Source organism: Solanum lycopersicum, chromosome 1, assembly GCF_036512215.1.
Source record: "Solanum lycopersicum chromosome 1, SLM_r2.1".
Lineage (NCBI taxonomy): Eukaryota > Viridiplantae > Streptophyta > Magnoliopsida > Solanales > Solanaceae > Solanum > Solanum lycopersicum.
In genome coordinates, this window is record NC_090800.1 from 26,599,529 (window position 1) to 26,602,178 (window position 2,650).

Here is a 2,650-nt window from a genome sequence, read left to right on the forward strand (position 1 = left end):
AATGCCCCTGCAGCATTCATGGAGTTGATGAATGGGGTGTTTCGACCATACCTTGATTCTTTTGTGATTGTTTTCATCGATGACATCTTGGTTTACTCCAAGACTGAGGAGGACCATGTCCGACACCTGAGGATTGTACTTCAGAGGTTGAGAGAAAAGAAGTTGTATGCCAAATTCTCAAAGTGTGAGTTCTGGCTTACTTCTGTGGCATTCTTAGGACACGTGGTGTCCAAGGAGGGTATTAGAGTAGATCCGGCCAAGATTGAGGTAGTTAGAGGCTGGACGCGACCTACTTCACCTACTGAGATTAGGATTTTTATGGGATTGACAGGCTATTATCGACGATTTGTTCAGAGTTTCTCTACTATTGCAGCTCCATTGAGTTTATTGACAGGACAAAATGTGGGTTTTCAGCTGTCTGATGAGTGTGAGGAGAGCTTTCAAAAGTTCAAGACTTTGTTAACTTCTGCTTGTTAGTTGACTCTACCTGAGGAAGGTGTAGAATTTACTGTGTATTCTGATGCTACAGGAGTTGGTTTGGGTGGTGTGTTGATGCAGAAGGGGAAAGTGATTGCTTATGCTTCTAGGCAATTGAAGTCCCATGAGATGAACTACCCTACTCATGATATGGAGTTAGCGGCTGTGGTATTTGTACTTAAGTTATGGCGTCATTATTTGTATGGAGTGCATTATGAGATTTTCACTGATCATCGGAGACTTCAGTATATCTTTAGCCAGAGGGATTTGAACTTGAGGCAACGGAGATGGCTTGTGTTGCTGAAGGACTATGATGTGACCATTCTGTATCATCCAGGAAAGGCCAATGTTGTGGCCGATGCTCTGAGTAGGAAGACTTCTAGCATGGGAAGTCATGCAGCGCTTAGTATTGAGGAGAGACCATTGGCTAAAGATGTGAAGATATTATCTAACAGTCTTGTCCGCTTGCAAATTTCAGAAGAGAGTGATGGGATGATTGCTTTTATTGAGGCTCGGTCTGCTTTAGTCGAGCGAATCCGTGCACACCAATTTGATGATGAAAAATTATGTCTCATTTGAGACAAAGTATTTAGAGGGGAAGCTAAGGAGTCTGTCCTTGATTCTGATGGTGTCTTGCGGATCGGAGGCAGAATTTGTGTGCCCAGGACAGGCGATTTGATAAGATTGATTCTTGAGGAGGCCCATTGTACTCGGTATTCCATCCATCCGGGAGCGGCGAAGATGTATCATGATATGAGTCAGCATTACTGGTGGTGTGGGATGAAGAGAGATATTTCAGACTTTGTTTCGAGGTGTTTGACTTGCCAGCAGGTCAAGTGTTAGCACCAGCGGCCCGGGGGTGTATCTCAGAGGATGCCTATTCCTACTTGGAAGTGGGAGCGGATTACTATGGACTTTGTTGTGGGTTTTCCTACCACAATGGGTGGTTATGACTCTATTTGGGTTGTTGTTGATAGGCTGACCAAGTCTGCCCACTTCATCACGGTTCGGGTAAAGTATACAGCAGAAAAGTTAGCCGAAATATATATTAGTCAGATTGTGCGACTACATGGAGTTTCTGTTTCTATCATATCAGATCGAGGTTCACTATTTACTTCTCACTTCTGGAAGGCATTACAAGATGGTCTAGGTACTCAGTTAGATATGGGTACGACATTTCACCCTCAGACAGATGGTCAATCTGAGCGGACCATTCAGGTATTGGAAGATATGCTTCGAGCGTGTGTGATCGATTTTGGTGCAAGATGGGATCGACATTTACCCTTAGCGGAGTTCGCCAATAATAACAGTTATCACTCTAGTATCCAAATGGCCCCATTTGAGGCATTGTATGGTAGACGGTATAAATCTTCTATTGGTTGGTTTGATTCGGCGGAGATGGACTCTTTGGATACAGACTTTCTTAGAGATGCTATGGAACAAGTCCGTATGATTAAGTATAGTCTGTTGACAGCCCAGAGTCGACAGAAGAGTAATGCAGACCGGAGAGTTAGAGCCTTAGTGTTAATGGAGGGTGATCATGTTTGGCTCCGAGTATCACCCATGAAGGGTGTGATGAGGTTTGGAAAGAAGGGCAAGCTTAGCCCTAGGTTCATTGGAACTTTTGAGATTTTGAGCCGAGTGGGAGAGGTGGCCTATAAGTTGGCCTTGCCACCTAGTTTGTCAGCAGTTCATCCTGTTTTCCATGTCTCTATGCTTCGGAAGTATATTCCGGATGAATCTCATGTGATTTCACTTGATTCTGTGGAGTTGGGTCCAGAATTGACATTTGAGGAGGAGCTTATAGCTATTTTTGATAGCCAGGTTCAAAATCTTAGAACCAAGAAGGTTGCTTCAGTGAAGGTGCATTAGAAGCACCGAACAGTGGGAGAGGCAACTTGGGAGACTGAGTCTGACATGCGTGCCAGATATCCTCAACTTTTTGAAGCATCAGGTACTTTCTTTTACTTTATTTTCGAGGACGAACATGATTTTTAGTGGTGGATAATGTAATGACCTGGAAGGTCATTTTTGGAAATTTTAAATATTAGTGTAACTTGAGGTAATTAATCGATAGTTTATGGGCTAAAGTGATAATTTATTTAAGACCCTATACCCTTTAGACTATATTTACTAAAATATGTGGGTAAAACCTATCACTTTTAGTACATAA

General features: G+C 42.9%; 1 protein-coding gene across 1 annotated transcript; it reads left to right on the forward strand.

Annotated features, from left to right (window-relative positions):
* The first annotated feature begins 1,416 nt into the window (after positions 1-1,416).
* LOC138341784 (uncharacterized) lies at positions 1,417-2,349 on the forward strand. Its single transcript, XM_069293528.1, has 3 exons — positions 1,417-1,695; positions 1,822-2,019; positions 2,203-2,349. The coding sequence occupies exons 1-3, from the start codon at positions 1,417-1,419 to the stop codon at positions 2,347-2,349; spliced, it is 624 nt and encodes a 207-aa protein (XP_069149629.1).
* Positions 2,350-2,650: the final 301 nt, after the last annotated feature.

What these genes read in the sequence shown, in the direction of transcription:
- LOC138341784 (XM_069293528.1), top strand. Translation starts at nt 1,417, where the DNA reads ATGGGTGGTTATGACTCTATTTGGGTTGTTGTTGATAGGCTGACCAAG. An exon ending in AATCTGAGCGGACCATTCAG is followed by an intron (nt 1,696 to 1,821) that starts GTATTGGAAGAT and finishes GCCCCATTTGAG; the next exon opens with GCATTGTATGGTAGACGGTA. An exon ending in TGTTAATGGAGGGTGATCAT is followed by an intron (nt 2,020 to 2,202) that starts GTTTGGCTCCGA and finishes ATGCTTCGGAAG; the next exon opens with TATATTCCGGATGAATCTCA.